Source organism: Myotis davidii, unplaced genomic scaffold (assembly GCF_000327345.1).
Source record: "Myotis davidii unplaced genomic scaffold, ASM32734v1 scaffold828, whole genome shotgun sequence".
NCBI classification, from domain to species: domain Eukaryota; kingdom Metazoa; phylum Chordata; class Mammalia; order Chiroptera; family Vespertilionidae; genus Myotis; species Myotis davidii.
Window position 1 is genome coordinate 636,051 of NW_006299391.1, and position 22,191 is coordinate 658,241.

Below are 22,191 nucleotides of genomic sequence, written 5' to 3' on the forward strand. Positions count from 1 at the left end.
TGTGCCCATCAGGAGCGTGATGGTCACAAAAGCTAGGGCTCCCGGCCACGGGCTCTGCTGACCTCCAAAGTCTTCCATGCAGGTGATTACAAAACTAAACACTCTGCTTAAAGTGAATTAGGTTCGTGTATGTGGCATATCCTAAGAATCGAGCATACAATGAAACATTTGTTTCCCTAATTTAAAAAAATAAATGGCAGCTTAAAACGGATTAGCTGGACGGTTGGGAAGGGAAGCAATGAAACTACATAGTTTCCATCCAGGGCTGGTGGGATGAGTGTAGATCAGCGGTTCTCAACCTGTGGGTCGCGACCTCTTTGGGGGTCAAACGACCCTTTCACAGGGGTCACCTAAGACCATCGGAAAATACATATATAATGACATATTGTTTTGTGATTAATCACTATGCTTTAATTATGTTCAATTTGTAACAATGAAATTGGGGGTCACCACAACATGAGGAACTATATTAAAGGGTTGCGGCATTAGGAAGGTTGAGAACCACTGGTGTAGACGGAAGTGAGCTTCTTTGGAGGGTGGAGTTTAGGAAGGGCCCTGGGCTCCTCTGGATCAGGTAGGAGGAGAAGTGCCCGGAAGCACCTGAAGCCAAGGCAGGAGGAAGGCAGAGCAGCCTACAGAGGCTTAGCTCTCCATTCAGACGGATTCCTTCCATGACAGCCTCCACCTCCCACACCTCTGAGATGTTTCATAACCACCCTCAAGCCCCAAACTTCTTAGGGTTCACACTTGGGCCTTTATGTTTATTTTCAAGCCCATCTATATGCATGAGCCCCAGGAGGGCTCATCATCATACTCCCAGACCTCACATTTGCCTGGACAGTAGCCACTTGATAAAGGCTTATTGAATGGATGAAAACCTAAAGAAGACTTAGGGCCACAGCACATACTGATTTTATATCAAGGAAAAGGCTAGTCTAGGCCACATGAAGTTTCTCACTTAGAGTCTCAGAGTGAAGGGAGTATTTTGGAATCAGGATATTTCTCTCTCTCTCTCTCTCTCTCTCTCTCTCTCTCTCTCTCTCTCTCTCTCTCTCTCTCTCTCTCTCTCTCTCTCTCTCTCTCTCTCTCTCTCTCTCTCTCTCTCTCTCTCTCTGTGTGTGTGTGTGTGAGAGAGAGAGAGAGAGAGAGAGAGAGAAACTCCTTTTGAAAACTCAGCTGTCCCATGTCCAAATATCAACAATTGTCCAGAACTGAGTATGGGTCGGCAAGGCACACAGACTCCCCACTTTGCCACAGTCCTCATCATTTTGATTCATACATTTGATTCATATGTTACTTCAGGCCTCTGATAAGCTCCCCATTTTATATGGACAGCATGAAGCAGAGAGATTAAGAGACTTGTCCAGGAGAAATTATTTGTATAAAGTCACACAGCTAGTTTGGGTGGACTCTTAACTCCCACTATAGTGTGCTTGCCAGATTTGATTTAGATTCCTTTCCTTCCTTCTTACCAGCTGATGGTAATGACACTGGCTATCTAGTCAACCTCTCTAAGACTTTTTCCTATAAAACAGGGAAAAAAAATTAAAAACATCTCATAAGTGAGCTGTGGCTGGTATGGCTCAGTTGATTGGAATGAATATATATATATATATATCTACACACACACACACACACACACACACACACACCCTGTATATCAAAAGGTTGTGGGGGTTCGATTCTTGGTCAGGGCACATACCCAGGTTGCAGGTTAGATCCCTGGATGGGCTGCCTACGGGGGCAACGGATCAATGTTTCTCTCTCACATCAATGTTTTTCTTTCTCTTGCTTCCTCTCCCTTCCTCTCTCTCTAAAATCAATAAAAGCATATCCATGGGTGAGGATTTTAAAAAAAAATTTCATAAATAAAAATAAAAATGGAGCAAAGTATATAAATTATCTAGCCCAGGATCTTGAGTATAATTAGATGTTTAATAAATGTTATTTTCCTTCCCTTCTCTTCCTTTTCCACCCTGCCATATGGCAATGAGGGCCTTGGAATGCTAATAGACTCACGTTAGCACATTTTGCTAAACAGGGAACCAGTTCAATATTAGTGACGGGTGGTTTGTTCAGCTGGGTTTTTACCATCTATCAATCCATCACACGGCTTGTTGTCATTACTTCCCAATTATAACAAGGAGCAACATAGGGAGGCTGAGTGTCACAGCCCCTCTGGGTTTGGAAGGAATCAAACTCCAACCCCCTTTGATGAATCTCTTAGTTCTGTACTAATTAATCTAACACTGCCAGCCTCTTTCAGAAAGAGGGGTAGAAAAATGCAAATACATCTGTGTAGATAGCTGCCCCTTCCCACTTTGCTGAGGCCCCGGGAAGCTAACTTTTATCAGCTTCATCACATCAGAAACTTCCTCAACTCTGGCTTCCTGTTGGGTTCAGCCAGCTGAAGTCCCAAGCAGGAGACAGTAGGGTAGAGGATACTGAGTAAGGTTAAGAGACTTATTCCCAGTTCCCTCTCTTCCAGCTCACCTCAGGTTGACTTCATCTCTCTACCCAAGACCACAGGTCCTGTCAGGCAGTCTCTACCTTTGCTAGGGTAACCACTTCATCCCACTGCTCCTCGAGGCCTAGAGACCTGTTGCTGCTAGCCCCAGGGAACTATACCATCTCTTCTTTCCCACACCTTTGCCAATAATTCCTTATTCACTCTCCTCATTTGTCCTGTGTGAGCATCATCTCTTTCCTAATGGGATCATGACTGATAGGGTACCGAGGGGCCCTTCTAAATCCACTTCCTACGTCTATCAGAGTCCCAGGCTAATACTTGGCACTTAGGGCTCAATGAATAATCAATATTTCATGAATCTATGAGTCAATGAGCTGTGAACCATCCACCCTCACTTCTAGGCACTGAGATCCAGTTTGGGAGCTTGTGCTAAAGCCGATGATATCACTCTCATGTTACTGACCAGGTAGGGGGTTAGGGGATCCAAGAGCTGGAACATCCATGGCTCCTGTCTGTTCTGAGTTAGGAGGACACAGACTGTGTTCATTTGCAGCACTGTAATTTTTTTAGTTTTAACATTGGATCAGAATCGGAAATAGCCCATGGGATGATGGCTGGGTGGAGTTTGGCTCTTTATTGGCCTCATTTGGGAGAAAGCTGTTTCCCACATTGTGGGCATAGCAGAGTTCTTGCAACAGACAACTGAGAAAGGGAACTAACTGATAACACAGCGGAGTTCTTTGGGAGAAAGAACTGTGAAGGGTAATTCTTACATCTTCTCTTTGAATGCACTTTATTTGGGAAAACTGCCGTTGGATGAGGCCAAAGTTCCCCAATCTGTTTTTTTCTGCTTTTGCCCATTCCCAGCACCGTGTAACCCATTCTGCTAGGAAATGGGTGGCAAGATCAAATTATTCAAGGCCATCAAGTCTTTTCTGGTTTCACATGTAAATAAGAAACAGATACAGGGAAGATACCAAGGTGGGTAAACTCTTTTCAAAAAAGATAGTTATTTAGGCTACTCTGCTAAACAGTAAAGATTAAGGAAAAATACAGTTGATATGTCTGGGTATTTTATTGGTGTTTGTTAGAAAGCACTTCCATTATCCCACCTGCTTGATGCTTGTAGAGCAATAATGGGCCACTTGAATGGGACTGCCTATGAATTGATGAGACAGTGAAACATATTATATTGATAGAGTCTATAACGTGGGGGAAGGGAGAGGGTTTTGGCATCGCTTATCAAAATAAGATTGTACCCATTAACTGAAACAAAATAAGAAGAATGTACCAACAAACCATAGTCAAAGGAATGTTGTAGACCATCCAGAAGATATTAACACGATCTTATGTGATTATTTTAAACTTTCTATTTGCAGAGAGAAGAGATGGAAATTGGAATTTTTATTAGTCTTTCTGATATAATGGTAAAAAAATCAAAGGGTTATTTTTGACTCTGTTAGAAAGTGAAGCAGTAGGTGAAATTTCTGACTTGTATGAAAGGAAATCTTTCACAGATGCCGGGGGGTTAGAAATGGGGGAAAAATGAGAGAAGCTAAATGTCTGTTCTGTAAGCAGAAAAATTACCTGGAATCAGGTGTTTACTGCCTAAATCTCCTCAATAAAAACACCCTAACACTGAGCCCTGGAATTCCCTCATTCCCAGCCTCAATTCTGAGCACACACACTTGTCAGAACTGCCAGTCATCTGACAGACATATTACTGCTTAGAGCAAAAAACAGACATGGCAGGGACTGGGGTCTTCCCTCCTAGGATGGAGAGAAGGCCATGTGCTGGCCGAAGACTGGAGAACACGCCGAGGGGAGAGTATCTGATGGTGGGAGGCCCCGCATTCGGATCCCAGTGTCCTCACACACTAGTGCTCAGGGACACTCAGGAAACAGCTTGCTCCTCTGTGGTGCATTTACAAACAGATAGACTATTGGTTTTCTAAACTCCCTATAATGCAAGGGGCACTGCACGGAGGTGAGAAAGCACACATCCTGGGTTCTGATTCCTCCTCCCTTGCTTACCTGCTATGTGGAGTTGGGATCACTTAACCTATCTGAGCCTCTGTTTCCTCTGGACATGTAGGGGTTAATAACTATATAACATAGAGTTTGGTCTGTGGAAGGTACCACATATATCTTAGCTTATCATCTTCATTACTACTATTAATCCTCAATCAGGAAAACAGTGTTATACAAGTAATACTCCATAAGCTGCAGGGAGACTAAACAGACTATTCATGAGAAGGTTAAAACCGAAAAGCATCATATGTGCAATTATAAGAGTTAGAAGGACTTTTATTTAAATGGGTAGAATTGTATTCCCCCTCAAATGCAAATGTTGATGCCCTTCCCCCTAGTGTATTCAACCTTCTTTTGGAGATGAGGTCTGTACTGTGTAATCCAGTTAAAATGAGGTCATTAGGATGGGCCCTAGTCCAATATGATTGGTGTCCTTATAAAAAGGGGAAATGTAGACATACATACATTGAGCTAAGACAGTGGAAAGGTCCCCAGGGAGAAGACAACCATCTAAAAGTCAAGGAATTCAGTCTTGGCCAGTTGGGTTCAGTGGTTAGAGTGTTGGCCTATGGACCATAGGGTCACAGGTTCGATTCCTGGTCAAGGGCATGTACCTTGGTTGCAGGCTTAACCCCTGGCCCTGGTCAGGGTGTGTGTGGGAGGCAGCTTAGACTGAGATGAGGGATCACTATTTAGAACTGAGACCTCATATTCCTTGCTCCCCCATTTTGCAAATGCCCATCTCACATTCTGCTACCTGTCTGCATAGCTGGGTGTTCAGCAAGGGCTCTGACCCTGTCTGGCTCTCTCTCTCTCTCCCTCCCCTCCCCTCCTCTCCTTACCCTTCCCTCCCCTCCCCTTCCCTCTCCATTAAACAACAAGATAAATAACGTTTGTCCTGATTTCTCTTTTAATGCACATGCTGGAGAAGAAATTATAATCTCTTTGGAAGGGAAGAATGGTTAGTCAGTCTGACATTGCTGTCATCCTAGAAGCTGGGCATGTTGACTTATTCATGTATGGCCTTCTGTTTTCCCTGTCACGGGACAGAATTCTTCCATTGGTCTAACCCAGGCAGCAGCAGTGAGACACAGAGTGAGATACTTGTGAAAACCTGGTACCTAATGGTTTTGTGCCACAGAATGGCAAATTCCTGTTGCCCAGTGCTAGGGGGTATAATGTTAGGGCAATGGAACCCTTTCATAAGGCTGAAGAGCTAAATATAAAAATGTGCTGGAGAGTAATGTGCTACTTACAAGACTCGAAGGTTCTTGAGTCCAGCGAAGTCCATCTTGGTGATCCTGGTGATATTATTTCTGTCCAGGTCACTGTAATGGAGAGAAAATTTGGGTAAGATTTTTTCAGGTTACATTTATGGTCTATTCAACCCAGACTGGCTTGGACTGGAGGGATGTTGCTTGTCAAGAAGAAGGCAATTCCAATGATTAATGATATCCCCTGAGCATGCCCAACTAACCTTAAGGGTATTGTATGGAATAAGCTATCCATTATGTGTGTAGTAGAGCCTGTTATATGTAGCTGCCTGGCTTCTGTTGCCCCTTCATCAGGTCAGAAATTTTTCTTTGGAAACTCCCCACCCCCAACTGACAGATCACGTCATATAAGTGGGGCTGAACCTTCGTCTCAGCTCCAGGGATAAGCTCCTCAGCAGACCAAGATTATGTGCATCTTTGCCCCCTCTGACCATAGTCATTGTTTCAGGAATGCATATATGACTCAAATTCCCAGTGGGCTCTTCTGTACTGGGGCTGCTAAGCTGTTCAGCACTGCCAGCAGCCATCTTTCCCATGAAGACAGAGCTTTCCAGAGTTAGGAGATAAAAAAAGATTGATTTCTCGTGCTATCCTATGAGGCTCTGGAGACACACATGCCTGAAGCCAGACACCTCTGTAGTTGGAGATTACGTGGAGCCACTCTATCCCATCCCTCTTACATTTTGACTTAAAGTAGTTTGAGTTAAATTTGCCATCACTTGAAACCAGAAGAATCTCGACTGACTTTGATACCTAGCCAGGTATTTGACTATTTCCCACCTAGTTTGAGGACTTCCCAGGGACAAAGACCATATCTCATTTAACACCATAGCCCAATAAGGTAGATTGTGTGCTTGGCACAGAGCCAAGGTAACTTTGTTAATTTCCTAATTAGGTAATGACAGCTACATGGATTAATCCTGCCTCAGTTTGTAGGCTTAAGATTCTAAAAATGGTCCCAAAGAGAAGGATTAATTACAGGAGAACTGAAAGCATTATGGTGGCTTCGTTGGGGAGAAGGGAGTACCATGAGGATAGAAAACCAGGATTAGGGAAAAACAAAGTCAAGAATAAACCTATATAAATGTGTTCACTAAAACTATATAAGAAGACTGGACTCAAAAAAGGACCACAAATAACATTCTAATTCTTAATAATGAATGCTGAACAATTAATTTCTATTTTCCATGCCTTCCTTATGAGAAATTTTCCGGGGCTTTGGCCAAGTTCGAGCTTCAACAAGGTACATGTAAACAATCTTGCTCTGCTTTTTAACTAAAAGGACATTTTCCAGTGATGGGTTCCTATCTACATGTTCTCTACAATAGTCCCCCCCTTTTCCCAGCATCACTTTCTGCAGTTTCAGTGGCCCATGGTTAACTGCGATAAGAAAATAGTAAATGGAAAATTCCAGAAATAAGCAATGCATAAGTTTTAAATTGTGCACCTCTCTGAGTAGTGTGATGGAATGTCACGCCTTCCCACTCCTTTCTGCCCAGGAAGTGAATCATCCCTTTGTGCAGTGTGAATGCTATTGGCCCATTAGTCACTCAGCAGCCAACTCAGTTCGACTGCCATGGAATCACAGGGCTTGTGACCCTTATTCTACTTACTCATGGCCCCCAAAGTACAAATATGATGCTGGCAATTTGGATATGCCAAGAAAAGCCGTAAAGTGCTTCCTTTGAGTGAAAAGGTATGAGGTACAGGAAAAAAAAAAGTACACAGAGGGTTCAGTACTATCCATGGTTTCAGGCATTCATGGGGGCCTGGAACATATGCCCTGTGGATAAGGAGGGACCACTGCACTTCCTTGGTTTTCCCAGTCAGGTCCTGAGGTTGTCACCCTGCAGTTGGACCTCAGTGAGACTTGTGAGATCTGCAGTTGCATAAAAAGAATGAGGAAACAATTTTCAGATTCTCGCACTTTGCAGGAGGAAAAACCAAGTTTGGGGAGGGATTACTCTCCTGATATAAAAATAATACTGAAAGAAACATGAAGTGTATCCTTGAGGAACCTCACCTGGGAACTCCCCACTCCATCCACTGTTCCACTATATAAAATAGCAAAGTTGTTTCTTAACTAGCCTACAATGGAGAAGGGCAGTATGTAGACTCCTCAGACTAAGGTGAGTGCTGGTGAAGGAAGAGCAAGAACTGCACAGGGAAATAGAAAAGGGTTGCTCATGCAAAGATTAGGGACCAGCATGCAGACAGGGATCTGTGCATGCTCATAATCGCCCTGAGTATTTTTCTCACCACCCATCACAACTGGGAAGGTTGTTTGGGGGCCTTTACAACTGTGAATATGACAATGCAACTAAGGGCTTCATTACGGGACACAGCATGGTATCTCAGCAGCTAATGCCAGTGGCTGTGGCACCAATATTCTTCAATTAATTTTTATTATGTGAAGGGGGACACAGTGAGCTGCTGAGATGCTGAGGACTTGGGGTTGGGTTGTGATGGGGACCGTGGGGCTGCCGTGGGAACATAGTCAGTGTCTGGGAGGCAGAGCTTCAGAGGCAAGCAGCCCTGAGTGTGAATTCTCACCTTGCCACATAATGAGTGACCTAAAGGCAGTTCACTGCATCTCTGAGGCTCAGTTTCTCCATATGCCAAATGAGGGTGACAACCTTGACCTCAACAGTTTTTAAGAGGATTAAATGAGATGATGCATGCATAGCGCTTATCTGACACTTGTTAAATACTCAATTATGGCAGCTATTGTTACTATAATTAGTTGAACTGAATACCCCCACCTCCACTCTGAAATTTCAGTGCACCAAGAGCAGCTGACTGCCCCACCCCAAACTCTGTGCTTAGAGATGAATCTTGGGATCCTCAAGAGACTAGGTTTGCATGTTATCTTCCTCCAGGTGAAAAGAGGGGGCATTTTTGTGGTTGATAGGGAGGAAGCACCACGAGTGGCCCCTCACACTGCCTCTCCCTCAAAGCATTTCTATGACACCTATTTCCATGGTTACTTCCATGGTAGCTTCTCCTTCCTGATCCGTACAATACTGCAGACTGCCAAGGAGAAGGTCAGGGAGCACATGAGCTTTGAGGTGAGGCAGGTCAGGGTTCAAATCTCTGTCCACCCCCGACTCCCTGTTCTGTGAGCTTCAATAATTCACTTAAATTCTCTGAGCCTCCATGCTTTCTGTAACTCTCTCCTACGTGCAGGCCTTGGAATGGTGAGACATACGAAGCCTGGATTGCAAACATGCCTGGCTAAAAATGGGAATTAATTAAATTGCCCCTGAGAAGAGGCTGCACTACTTCATGTGCCCATCCTTCTCCCAACCCCATTGTCCCAGTCCAGGCTCCTATGGACCCTTAGATTTCTCAGCCTTCACCTTTAGCCTCTGAGGGAATCAGAGCTCAGCCTGGGATGATTTCTGAACCATCTGCAGGCACGGTCCCACCTGGAGTGATCCTGGATAGGGAAACCATTACCGTGTCTAGATGTGGGGTAGGGAGGCGAAGTGGTTTTAAAACATGTCTGCAAATGATTTCTTTGACAAGAAGTGACTGCCTGTCTGTCTCTCAGAGCAACTGCATTGGAGCCCTGAGCTGCCATGTGAAAAGACCAGAAGACCATGGGAGGTGAAGGAGAGAGAGATGGAAGGGAGAGAGGTAGAGATGGAAGGAGGGAGGGAGGAAGGGAAGAAGGGAGGGAGAATGAAGAGAGAGGGAATGAGAGAGAGAGAGAGAGATGCCCGAGGAGCCCTAGCTGCTCCAGCCCTGGCTGTTTGGATCTTTCTAGCCTAGAAGTCAAGCACGTAAGAGCAGATACCTTTGCAATTCCAGCTGCAGCTAACATCTGGCTAGAACTTATGAAAAGCCAGATCACCCAGCTAAATGGCCTTGAGTTCCTGCCCACAGAAACTGCAGTAGAGAATACTAAAATGAGTGCTATGTCTTAAACCATTAAGTGTTGGAATGATTTGTTTTGCAAAAAATGGAAAGATGAAAGAGAAAGGAAAGCCACCTTTCAAATATTTAATTTAGCCTTAACAATGGACCTGCATTCACATGACTCTCACATGTCCTTTCTGAGGCTTGCCTGCCACCCTTGAAACTCTCAGTGGTATCTTTATGGTCAGCAATAACACACAGGGGCTGAAGGCTCCCGTGTCATTCTAGGAATGAGGTGAGAATTGGCACTGCTCTCAGGCTCTGAGGAGTAAGACTGCATAATTAGGGCTGCCCATCCCTCCAAGTGGGGCTTGCGATGTCATGGGAATCACCCTGGTGTAATACAGTAATCACAATGAGCAGGTGCCATTCATTAAATATTGTGGCAGACTGGCAAGTCGTCCACCAAACCATTTCCCTCTGGCTGGTGCACACAGAGAGACTACATTTCTCAGCTTCCCTTGAAGGTAGGGGCAACTATGGAACTGAGTTCTCACAATTACATGGGCAGAAGCAAAAAATGCTGCCTTCAGGCCTTGGTCCATAAAACATCCTGTTCACCTTGGGCTGGAGTCAGTAGATTCATGGAGTCCTCCACTGGATCAGTAGATTCATGGAGTCCTCCACTGGATCTACTGACTCCAGCCCAAGGTGAGCAGATAGAAAGAGCGTTGGTCCCTGAATGACTGCATGGAACAGAGACCTTCCCTTCCCTGCCTCCCCATTTACTCACATTAGACTTAGGCATGTTTCAGACATAACTCTTAAGACATTGAAATTTTGGAACTATTGGGTATAGCAGTCTAGTACATTGACAAGTGCAAAAATTTTGAGTCAGTAGCCCTTCATCCTTTTTTTCTTTCTTCTCTTTGCAACTGCTCTGAAAGGTAGGTATTAGACATCCTTCAACAGATATAAATACTGAAGATCAGCCTTAATAAAAGCTGATATTTGCTGGGCCCAAACTATACACCAGGCATTGTGCTAAAAAGTTTATGTTAATTCTCTCTTATCTAGACAGCAATGCTATGTGATAGATTCTATTATCATCCCATTTTTCACATGAGGAAACTGAAGCTTAGTCTCCCCTACCTACGCCCCAACTTAGAAGATTTTACCAATAAAACAAGTTGCCATGAGATTATACAACCAATAAGCAGCAAAGGCTGGGATGTGAACTCAGGCTCATGCTTATATCACAACATGCTGCTCATCTACAACTAGCGTCACACTTTCCACTGTGTCAGTTTAACAGCTGACTGAAAAAAAAGAATAGAACAGAACAGAATTCCCCATCCCTATGTCTTGAAGGAAGCACAGGGCACTCCCAGTGGCTTTGCTACTCCCCACTATGGCCAAGACGGCACACTTCCTAGTCTGTTGCCCAGGGAGTTCTGCGCCTGTGGGAATGCTGAGCCCCTTTGCAAGCTCCAGGCAGAAGTGCTTTCTTGCTGTATTTGCCAGCGTCTGGTTTCTGCCATGTTCCTCATCATCTGCCATGTTGCCTCCATAAACAGGCATCACCATGCTAATCTCCTGCATTATTTTCCCCCATCCCAATCATAAATCACAAACCAACACTGTGACTTGCAGCTCTGTGGTATTTTCACATCTGTTTGACACCTTGGGTGGGGTGGAAGAGGAAGAAGAATTTAGAACAACATCGGAAAAAATGAAACAAAAACGTTCTAGGCTAGGCCACCGTCCCTATCTTGGCACATATGTATCCATACCCTTCTTTTGATTCATTCTGTGGCATTCCAGAAATTTTTTATTTTTTGCTGTGGCACATGTGGGAAGGGGGAGCAGCAAAAACATCCCCTGGTGAAGCTGTTAGCAGAGCGTGGAGAAAAGGGCTTCAATTGTAAACCCAGAAGATGTTGCAGAGGAAAGCAAGACATTCCTTCTTTCCTTCCGTCTGTTTTTCCTTCCTTCCTCTCCCTTTCTCCTCCTCACTTCTATCCTTTCTTTTTTCTGATCATGCACCTTTATTCAACACTACTCTGGACCTGGCACTGTGATGGCAGCTAGGAATAGAGTGTTGAACAAATAAAGGGTTTCTTTCAGGGAACTTTTATTCTCCTGGTAAGAATGGAAGACAGATTCTAGGGTGCCCTCCCTCCTGGTATTACCACCTGGTGTAATCCCCACTCCTTGAGTGTGGGTAGGACTTGCTTTCATCAATATAATACAGCAAAGGTGGTAGGATGTCACTTCTGTGATTACATCACACACGACTATAATGCCTTGTCTTGCTAGGGGACTCTCCCTTGCTACCTGTGATGAAACAAGTGGCTATATTAGGGAAGCACATAGGCAAGAAGTGAGGGAAGCCTCCATAGACAACCAACAAAGACCTAAGAATGACCATTAAGAGCACAAATCCCTCAGTCTAACAGGCTGCAAAGGACTAAATTCTGTCAACAATCTTGAGAGCTGGAACATGGATCTGTCCCCGGTTGAGCCTTCATATGAGACCTCAGTCCCAAACAACACTCAATTGCAGCTTTGTAATACTTGGAAGGAGCTAGCTAAGGGCAAAGGCTGAAGGGAGAACTTTCCAAGTGGAGGACAGAATCATAAAGGTCCTGATTAGAGAAAGCATTTGGAGGATCTGAGCAACAGAAAGGAAGTCAAGTACTGGAGGAGAATGTCACCGAATAGGATCACAGAGTCAGGTGGCACCCAGACTGTGGAGCATCCTTGAGGCAGACTTCAAGCTTTTAGCAATGAAAGGACAGAAGGGAAAAGGGGGTCCAGCAGGAAATGCCTGATTTAACAGCCCTCAGCCTCTTTCCCCTGACATCAGACCTGCCCCCTATAACCAGATTCATTTCCCCCAATTGCCAATTTCTTTCATGGTGCAACAGTAGGCAGGTGGGGCTCACTGCTGTTCTTAGCCTGCTCACTTAATCCTTTCTTCTTTTGGTCCACAGACATTTACTGAGCACCTACCAGATCAGGGAACTATGCTAGGCACTCCATCAACAAATATATTCCTGCTATTGGCTGGCTTTGAAAGCTACCAACATCCTTTCTCCATCCAGATCCTACCACTATATCATGGGTTGAATTGTGTTCCCCCATAAGGTGAAGTCCTAACTCCCGGTACCTGTGAATGTCACCCTGTTTGGAAATAGGACCTTTGTAGATGTAATCAGGTTAAAATACGGCCATTAGGGTGGGCGCCAATCCAGCATGAATGAAGTCCTCATAAGATGAAAAAACAAAACAAAACAGAGACACACTGGGAGAACCACACAATAGCAGAGATAGAGACTGGAGTGACACAGTGGCAAGCCAGGGACTGCTGAGGACTGAGAGCCACCACCCGAAGCTGGTAACACACAAGGACACACCCTTCCCTTCAGACTTCAGAGCAAACATGGCCTTACTGCCTCTTCAATTTCAGACTTTTAGCCCCTAGAACTATGACAAACTACGTTTCTGTGTTTGAAGCCACCCAGTTTGTGGTTCTTGGTTATGGCAGCACCAGGAAACTGATACAACCTCTTTTCAGACCTTGTGAGGCCTCCCAGCCTCTCCATCCTCCGCCGATCTCTCCCTTCCCTGACCCTCTAAACGTCTGCATCATTTAGCCTCCACACAGCTCCTTTCGGGCTTTCATCACATTCCCTTCCACTGCGTGTGCTGCTGCCTGCTTCCTGTATGTGTGCCTCATCTCCCAAAGGAGTGTGCAGCTCTGTGGGAGCCAAGTCCACAGACTATCCTCCCCTCCTGTCCTCCCAGACACCTCGGATGACGGGAGACCCCTTGAAGACACTCAGAGAAATGTATATTAGTTTTCTCTAGACGCTGGGTGAAGAGTTTTGTTTTTTTAAAAACATTTTACATTTTGCTTATTGGGGCGGTTGGTATTTCCCACAGTAAATATGTATTACTCATGCACCCTTCCCTCCCCACCAAAAAATGTTGAAAATATGTGATCCAGTTGAAGCTATGGCCACTCAAGGCTCTGGAAATCTGGCCAAAGTGAGATGTTCTTGATAAGTCTGAGGGCAGTTCTTTGAAGCTGCTCAGACTGTCCTGTCCTATGGGTGTCTTCCTGTCCTTGTGTCCTCTCCCAGCCCAAAGCGCTTGATGCCATCCATCTTCCGTAAGGGTGCAGAGGAAACAGCATGCATTCAAGAACCGTCCAATCGCCGTCCGCCAGGTCAGGCAGCTGTGTCTCCCTGTGGATCACCCTTACAGAGCTCCTGTCTCACGCTTTACCTCTCCCGACTTGCACAACAGGAGGCATCGTTTGACTGTTCTCTGACTTCTGCACTTCATTCTCATCCATTACATAACCACATACAAGTTCAAAAACACACGCATTCGGGAGAGAAATGACTGAGTTTGATTTAAAAAACTGGCTTCAGACTACCTCAGTTGTTTGGGAACTAAGCCTCCCTGGGCTAAATTTCTGGCTTGGCAACATGCTTGCATATATAATTTTACACCTGCAAAAGTCTGCAGCCAGCGCTGTGTAGACAGCTACCTGTAGGGAGGAGAACGATCCAGAGCGAGGGGCAACCTGGATGGCTGGAGGTGGTGGCGGTGAGGGCCCTGCAAGGAGGAGGGGTGGGCTGGGTTTCTGTTTTGACTGCTCTTTCTTGCAGGAGGGCTCCCTGCTGGCCTGCCTTGCTCATTCCATCCATGCTCTAGCAGGAAAGGGCATGCCTCGGGCATACCTAGCTCTTTGCTGGAGGCAGTAGAGTAGAACTTGCAAACTGGTGGCCCACAGGCCCATTCTGGCCTGCAGATGTGTTTAGTCTGGTTCTCAGTATGGGTTTAAGATTTGTAACTTAATTGCCAATTTGGGAGAATGTAACTTATAAATCTGGAAACCTGGGTTGTCTCCCAAAAAATTCGGGGCCACTGTGAAGTGGAGCTAAGAAGCAACTGCCCATTTTGGATAAGGCATGTGCTCGGTAGTCCATCAGTCCACCTGGTCTGCTTCCCTAACTGATGGACCTCCTTGGTCCTTACAGGCATGTCAGTTTGAGATCCCTGCTCCAGAGCCGAATGTTTAGGAAAGCAGGCCTGAATCAGAGAGCAGATCTTAGCAGTGGTGTGATCTGGGGCAGGTTCTTAACCCATCCCCAGGCTTCTCTTTCTTCATCTATAAAATGGGTGTAACAATAGCTACCTCCTAGGACAGTGGTCGGCAAACTGTGGCTCGCGAGCCACAGTTTGCCGACCACTGTCCTAGGATGCTGTGAGGATTAAAGGATACCACAAAGTGACTCTAGAATGGCAACTTACTCCTTTCTGAGCAATGACCGCCAGGTGATGCCTATCAGTCAAAAAAGTTCAGTTTTTGTCCCACTTTATCATGAACAGAAATCTCAAGCTTTTCCAAACAATCCTCAGAAGGCCTGTTCTCAAAACCTTATCCCAGGTTCTGGGGACACACTGGTGCATGTAGAGCACATGAAAATATGGTTCTTCAAATCCCTGGAAAGTCAGGAAACAGAAACCTCAGAAGAGACTGGGGTCAGCCTTTGGAAATGTGACAAGAAACGTCAGGCGCATGGAACGACAGGACACAGCTATGTGTTCACCACACTTTCATTTTCCTCCTTGGTAAACAGCGAGGTTACATTTCCTGGTGCCCCTTGTATCTAGGTGGGACCACGGGACTGATTTCTTTCCAGGAGAGACCACAGAACATCTCACGCAGCATAATCCTAATCCTCTCTTCCCCTTCCTTGTCTTCCTTGATAAGGTGGTATCCTCATATGGAAGAAGCCTGGGTTCCAGAGTGACAGTGTGGATGGAGTACAGACCACGACCACTGCCCACAGCAACTGCACGGCTTACCGTGTTTCGCCTCAGATATATCTGGGTTTCTTTGTTCCTGAAGCATAGCCTGGTCTGTGCTGACTGATGGCACATGGCTATACAGCAGAGTGGGAAAGAAAGGCCTAGAAGTTAAGCAATCATGATCTTTCTCTGTGCTGTTTCTACCTTATAGCATGATCTTGGGAAAACTACCTGCCCCAATTTTAAAAGGTGGAAAATGTAATGACTGATCCCCAGGGTCAGAATCTCACTGACCCTGAATTATTCCCCAGGATAATTCTCATAGGCTTTGAGCCCCATTAACAAATATTACCTTAAACTATGCTTTTTTTTTTAAAGAATGCCATCTAAGTTCTCATTAAGAGAGGTACAGAACCTGCATCCTGCCCACATTAGGGTCTAAATTACTCATCCTGCAGAATGAGTAATTACCATGCGAGAGCCAACGTGTACGTGGCATTTACCATGTGCTAAAAACTATCTTAAGCACTTCACATTCAGTGCCTCTTATACTCCTCCCCACCAGCCCATGAGGGCAGTGCTATTATTATTCCCATTTCATGAATGAGCAAATGGAAGCACAGGGAGATTGATACCCATATGTATGGTCATAAGCTGATAATGACCAATGAGCAACTATATCCAGGCATTCAGGCATCAGTGCCTGAGACTTTAGCAATCAACTTCAAGAAATAAATACAGAGTCCTGAAGAGTGAGAGACCAATTGACATGACCTAATCACACAATTTTTGCAACATACTAAAAATTTTAGCTAAAATAATAAACTCCAATTTCTTGGGCACCAGGGCCATATCTTATTTCTATTTGAATCCTCATGGTTCAGCACATTGCCTAGCACATAAAAGACATAAATATCTGTTGAATGACTGAATGATCTGTACCTGAGCTTTTTTCTTTTTAAACATATGTTTTTATTGATTTCAGAGAGGAAGGGAGAAGGAGAGATAGAAACATTAATCTTGAGAGAGAATCATCGATTGGCTGCCTCCTACATACCTCACATTGGGGATTGAGCCTGCAACCCAGGCATGTGTCCTGACCGGGATTCAAACCATGACCTCCTGGTTCATTGGTCAACACTCAACCACTGAGCCACGCCAGCTGGGCTGAACCTGAGCTTTTTATTGATGGTTTTATCGGAGTTACATTTGTTCCTCGTTGACCATGGATTCAGATCCAAAGTTGATGTTCATATTTCATTTACACCAGTAAATCTGGGCACCAGTTCGAACTAGAGTGACCATGTAATTTAACATCCAAACTGCAATGCTTTGCACATCAAAGACTGCCTTTAGTAATTATATCAGGAAAACAGGCAAAGTTAGAACTGTCTTGGGCAAAAAGTGTTCCTCGTTAGAACCACAAAATACTCATGATAGAGGTGAGTGGACAAACAAGGGGCTTGTTCCCCATGTCCTTATTCTTATGGAGCGCCCCCCCATTTTTGTCCACTTTGATCAGACCACTTTCAAATCTATGCTATTTGGCCCTGAATAGGTGGTTCATTTGGTTGGAACATTGTCTTGTGCACCAAAAGATTGCAGTTTCAATTCCCAGCCAGGGTACATAGCTAGGTTGTCAGGGCACATACCTAGGTTGTGGGTTCAATCCCTGGGCGAGGTGCATACTCTCTCTCCCCCTTCCTCTATCTCTAAAAATCAATAAAAATAAAAATCAATAAAAACATATCCCCAGGTAAGAATTTTTAAAATAAAATCAAATCTATTCTTCTTGTAGGACACATCGTGGTTGTCATTCTCTGAAAGGTGCAGTTCTCCAAGCCTGACCAGCCATACGGCACACACACTATTAACTGTTAATCTAGGTGCAGTAATCACTTTAAGAAAACAGGAAGGGGCAGCCCAAGGAATGCAATGATTGCAGGAACATAAATATGGATTGCGTTGGAACACACTGCATACTTTGTATAAACACTAATAAAGTAAGTTCAGGCTGAGCTGTGACTTTAAAGGAAATTCTTCCCTATAAACATGTCCTGCCATGCCCTAATAACTCTTTAATTTGATGCACATTTGGGAAGGATGATGCGAAGCAATCACAGAATAATGTTAAGGTCTGCTGCGAAGGAGGAGTGGTGGAGGGGATGTGATGCAACTTGGAGCTTCACCATCCGCCACAGAGTTGGCTTCTTTGCACATTTCACACATGGAGGGAATTTGCAGGAGTGACATGCAGGAAATCAGAGACAGGTCTTTGCAGGTTAAGCATAAGAAAATTCTGGATGTCATCTCATGACGCCATGTAAGACTCCTGGCTAGTCAGTTTCTGGCCTGCCTCTGTTGGAAACAGCAAATGTGCCTTCACTTGCATGTGGACTCTCCGTTTCTTAGACCAGGTTCTTTGAATTTCAACTGGACTAGAAGCTCCTTGAGAGCAGATAAAGCTTCTTATATACATCGAACTTATGTCTTATGCACAGGCTGACACAGCCTCATGCACCTGTGAGAAGACAGAATGGCACAGTTGATGACAACTAGACCAAAGGCTGCAGCACCAACCAAGGCTCAGGGCCAGTTCCATGACTCACTAATCACATGGTTTGGATGAGCCATTCTTCTCATCTGCAAAATGGGGTAATAGCACTTGCTGAACCTGAGATTTTCTGAGATGGTCAAATGAAGTATTATAAGATAAAAGGCTTTAGAAATTAAGTAAGAGTTATACAACTGTAGGAAGTTATTACTGTCAGGGAAGTATAATAATGATGAATAATAACAGTAAAACAGTTTTGCCATGTATTGAGGTCTCATGATTTATTAGGCATTTCTCATCTCCTTCGAGTTCTTAAAATTCCTATGAGGTGTATACTATTATTATCTCCATTGACAGAAATGGAGGTCCTGAGAGATTAAGTAACTTTCCCTATTTATACATGTTCTACAATCGGCAGGGTAACGATTCCAGAGAGCAAGGCTGGATTGGCATGGCTCCATGCTTTTTGTTCCTATAGCTCCCAGAGAATTGAAATAACTAATTGTATACTTTCTTATGAGCACCTGGAGGGCAAGCGCAGTGTGGAAGCCTCCTCCACATATCCAGCAAAGGCGTGGGGAGTTAAGGCTCTTCAAAGTAAAGGGCTGTACTTTCTTCCTCTCCCAGCCACTCTTCCTTATATACCAGCTCTTAGCATCCGTGCTCAGCTGCATTTGGCCGAGGGCACAGCTGATGCTGACTTTTGTCCAGGTGTATGGCACTGGTCCCTCAACCCATCATGGTTCTTCACCTGCACCAAGGTCAGAAGCCTCAGCCATGATTCCTGGCTGCCTGGAAGTGTATTCCAAGTGGTTTGTCCATCCAGGCCACCAAGCTCATTCCAAGCACCATCCCTTTGCGTGGGCAAAGCTCCCATCTGTAATGCCCTCTCCCACGGACCAAAATGATCTGCAGCTGTCAGGAAGCTTGCCTGGGGAGCGGGGTCCCACCTCAGTAATGTGCTGAAGAAGAAGGGCATGAAAGGAAGGCAATGATGTCTGTATAGTGAGACACTGAACCAGGATGGCCCCATCAACCCCATTCAGGCAGAAGCCACTCTCTTCATGTGACACTGATAGGGCAAGGGACAGGGATCATGGAGACAGAGAGAGAGAGAGAGAGAGAGAGAGAGAGAGAGAGAGAGAGAGACCCATGTGATTCTTCTACCGGTTCTACATGTCCAGACCAGAGAAAGGCAGCCCTCCCTTTCATCATTCGTGAAACCATATCTTACTTATTATGACAATTTTAAAAACTTCTCTGATTATTCCTTTGAGAATCCAATTTGTTCCCTTTGTAAAGAGGAAACAATTCTCTTCTCAGTTTGGGAGGTGGGGACATTCCATTTATCTTCAGGGGGGAAATCTGTTTCCCATTACAAATCACGTCTGTAGGTCTATTTGCAAAGAATAAATCTACACTTTCTGTGGAAAAAGAAATTCTCTCTTCCCTCTCCCACAAACATTTGTGAAGACCCACAAGCGCGAGGCTCCTGCTCTCTTCGCAGCCATTGTGACAAAGATCGAATTTCCACCCCTTGCTCGGAGCAAGGGCGACTTTTGGCTCCTCTGAAAATCAGCAGTATCCCCAGGTCATCCAGCATACCTGTGAGAGCTGCCACGGAGTTCTCATTCAATCAGCATTTAGGGATGTAGACTGACTGCCAGGACCGAGGTCCTGGGAAGACATGGATTAAAGTAAATACACGACCCTCCAAATCCCTGGGCTCTAGGACCAGGGTCAGTAAACTATGGACAAATCAAGCCCACTGGCTGTTTTGACTACAAGCTAAGAATGGGTTTTATGTTTTTAAATGGTAGAAGGAACTCAGAAGACTAATATTTCATGACACAAAAAAGTATATGAAATTCAAATTTAAGTCCCCATAAATAGTTTTCATGGAACACAGCCATGTTCATCCGTTTATAGAGTGACTATGGTTGCTTTCGTGCTATCTGGGCAGAGTTGAATAGTTGTGGCTGAGACTATATGATCCCCAGAGCCTAAATATTTACTGTGTGATTTGCTGACCTCTGATCTAGGAGCTTATATAGTCCACTAGGGTGAAAAACAAGAAATGACAGTGTTATGACTGTTTGTCTTCCCCCAAAATTTAGATATTGAAGCCCCAATGTGGTGGTGTTTGGAGGAATGGCCTTGGGGAGGTAATTCGGTGTAGATGAGATCATGAGATTGGAGCCTCAGGATGCGATGTGTCCTTATAAGAAAGAGAGACACCAGAGCACTCTATCATATGAGGACACAGAGAGAAGGCGGTTGTCTGTAAGCCAGGAAAAGAGCTCTCACCAGAGCTCAACCATGCTGGCACCTCAATCACGGATGTCCAGACTCCAGAACTCTGAGAAATAGGTGTCTGTTGTTTAGCCCATCCAGTCTGCAGTATCTATAATAATAAAAGCATAATATGCTAATTAGACCAGGCAGCTGAACGACCTTCCAGCTGTCATTCGGACATCCTTCCAGATGAAGCTGCGTGGTGGGGGCGAGTCAGAGGTGGCTGCCATAGCAGGTGGGGGCTGAGGCAGAGGTGGTTAGGGGCTATCAGGCAGGCAGGGATCGGGCCTAAACCAGCAGTCGGACATCCCCTGAGGGGTCCTGGATTGTGAGAGGGTGCAGCCCTGGCTGAGGGACTGCACCCGCCCCTTCCTGTGCACAAATTTCGTGCACCGGGCCTCTATTTTTGTTATAACAGACTGAGCTAACTAAGACAGGCAGTAATCACAGAACAGACTGAGCTAACTAAGACAGGCAGTAATCACAGTAGCAAGATAGCAAGAATAATAAAAACCACAACATTAACATGGAAGGTGATGTGTGCATAATGGTTAAGTGTGGGTACCAGGGTCACACTGAAGCTTACTGTGCACTTGGTAGCCTGACCTAGTGTCAAGATTTGGGAAGTTATTTAAATTCCCTGACCCTCTATTTCCCTATTGAAAAAGAGATAATCACAATGTCCTCCTCCCTGAGTTGGGCTGAGAATTTATCAAGTTTATACATGCCAACATGATAGAATAATGCTGAGCCCATAAGTGCTCACACCTCCTTGCTCTTATTATTACTAGCTCTGCTGCTTGTACAACTACAGGGGATATTTTTTCAAGAGATAAAGTATGAATAGAACATACCATGTGCAGTGCATAGTGGCTCAGAAGTTCAGCAACATGGTGGACCTGGTTCTCGCTATTATGACAATGATATCTGCACAGAGTTTTCAGCAAAGAGGGGAAGCAGACACACCATTCCAGATGGAGCAGGCAGGTCCCAGGTATTTTTATTGCCACATGATTCATTCTATCATTATGAAAGAGACTCAAGAATATAATGTCAAATGAGCTGTGGGGACTCCAGCCCAGACTCCCGATCTTTATGCCTGTCTTTCTCCCTGCCCACAGCCCCTGCTCAATCATCCTGGGGTGGGTCTCCAATACCCTTTCCTGCGATTACACCTTGCTCCTGATCCCTCAAAATCTCAGGCTGTGGGCTATTTTAAGCCCAAATTAAAGACTCCTCTCTCCTGAATGGCTGCAATTTCAGTCTGTGGTTTGTTCACTCTGACGTGGCTTGGGGCCTTGGCTCTGGTGTGTGGGGCACTGCAAAGGGGAAAATTGTTTTAGGAAGGAGGCAAGGGGCTTTGCAGAAACCATTTCACTGCAACACACTGTGGGAAACAAGCACATGGATGGACAAATGAAAAGAAGAAAACAATGAGAGAGTCCCATACATCTGGAGAAGGATGACACCACGTCAGAAGGAAGAAAGAACTAGAAGCTATGTTGTGCTTCAAATCCTGAAGAAAGAGACTTGCCACTTTAATTCCATGAGGCCAAGCCTGCGTTTCTTGATCAGCCTCTGGAAGAAAGAGCCTTTGAGGCTAAAACAGGCCTCTATATCACAACATTGCCATATACCCTAGCATTGCAGGGTTGAGCTCAAGAGTTGAGACCATAGGCCAGGGGTGGGCAAACTTTTTGACTCGAGGACCACAGTGGGTTCTTAAACTGGACTGGAGGGCCAGAACAAAAGCATGGATGGAGTGTTTGTGTGAACTAATATAAATTCAAAGTAAACATCATTACATAAAAGGGTACGGTCTTTTTTTTTTTTAGTTTTATTCATTTCAAATAGGCCGGATCCGGCCCAAGGCTGGT

The 22,191-nt window shown here is 44.9% G+C and overlaps 1 protein-coding gene across 1 annotated transcript in view; it reads right to left on the reverse strand.

The window, feature by feature from the left end:
* SLIT3 (slit guidance ligand 3) overlaps positions 1 to 22,191 on the reverse strand; it is a 532,520-nt gene that overhangs the window by 483,792 nt on the left and 26,537 nt on the right. Inside the window, exon 2 of the mRNA XM_006774961.2 lies at positions 5,758 to 5,829. Coding sequence (XP_006775024.2) covers positions 5,758 to 5,829 — 72 coding nt within the window. The remainder of the gene's footprint in view (positions 1 to 5,757; positions 5,830 to 22,191) is intronic.